The 1,110-nt window shown below is 53.5% G+C and overlaps 1 protein-coding gene across 1 annotated transcript; it reads left to right on the plus strand.

The window, feature by feature from the left end:
• Nucleotides 1–28: 28 nt before the first annotated feature.
• LOC110390479 (circumsporozoite protein-like) lies at nucleotides 29–1,098 on the plus strand (the record flags this gene model as incomplete). The annotated part of the gene is made up of 1 exon (XM_021381804.1): nucleotides 29–1,098. A coding segment is annotated over one exon (1,070 nt), but the record flags the coding sequence as incomplete, so codon positions are not given.
• Between the last annotated feature and the right edge of the window lie 12 nt (nucleotides 1,099–1,110).

Raw genomic sequence — 1,110 nt, forward strand, 5'->3', positions numbered from 1 at the left:
CCCAACAACACCCATGTGAACCCCAAAGTGAACCCCAAGAGGAAGCCCAACGTGAACCCCAATGTGAACCTCAACGCCAACGTGAACCCCAAAATGAAGCCCAACATGAACCCCAACAATGCCAATGTGAACCTCAAAATGAAGCCCAACATGAGCCCCAACAACACCAACGTGAGCCCCAAAGTGAAGCCCAACGTGAGCCCCAACAACACCCATGTGAACCCCAATGTGAACCTCAACGCCAACGTGAACCCCAAAATGAAGCCCAACGTGAACCCCAACAACACCCATGTGAACCCCAAAATGAAGCCCAACGTGAGCCCCAACAACGCCAATGTGAACCCCAAAGTGAACCCCAAGAGGAAGCACAAGGTGAACCCCAATGTGAACCTCAACGCCAACGTGAACCCCAAGGTGAACCCCAACAACGCCAATGTGAACCCCAAAATGAAGCCCAACGTGAGCCCCAACAACGCCAATGTGAACCCCAAAGTGAACCCCAAGAGGAAGCCCAACGTGAACCCCAATGTGAACCTCAACGCCAACGTGAACCCCAACAACACCCATGTGAACCCCAAAATGAAGCCCAACATGAACCCCAACAACACCCATGTGAACCCCAAAATGAAGCCCAACGTGAGCCCCAACAACACCCATGTGAGCCCCAAAGTGAACCCCAAGAGGAAGCCCAACGTGAACCCCAATGTGAACCTCAACGCCAACGTGAACCCCAACGTGAACCCCAACAACACCCATGTGAACCCCAATGTGAACCTCGCCAACGTGAACCCCAACGTGAGCCCCAACAACGCCAATGTGAACCCCAAAGTGAACCCCAACGTGAGCCCCAACAACGCCCATGTGAACCCCAAAATGAAGCCCAATTTGAGCCCCAACAACGCCAATGTGAACGCCAATGTGAGCCCCAACGTGAACTCCAACAACACCCATGTGAACCCCAAAGTGAACCCCAACGTGAGCCCCAACAACGCCAATGTGAACCCCAAAGTGAACCCCAACATGAGCCCCAACAACACCAACGTGAGCCCCAAAGTGAACCCCAATGTGAGCCCCAACAACGCCAATGTGAACCCCAAAGTGAACCCCAAC

Source organism: Numida meleagris, unplaced genomic scaffold, assembly GCF_002078875.1.
Source record: "Numida meleagris isolate 19003 breed g44 Domestic line unplaced genomic scaffold, NumMel1.0 unplaced_Scaffold1195, whole genome shotgun sequence".
NCBI lineage: Eukaryota > Metazoa > Chordata > Aves > Galliformes > Numididae > Numida > Numida meleagris.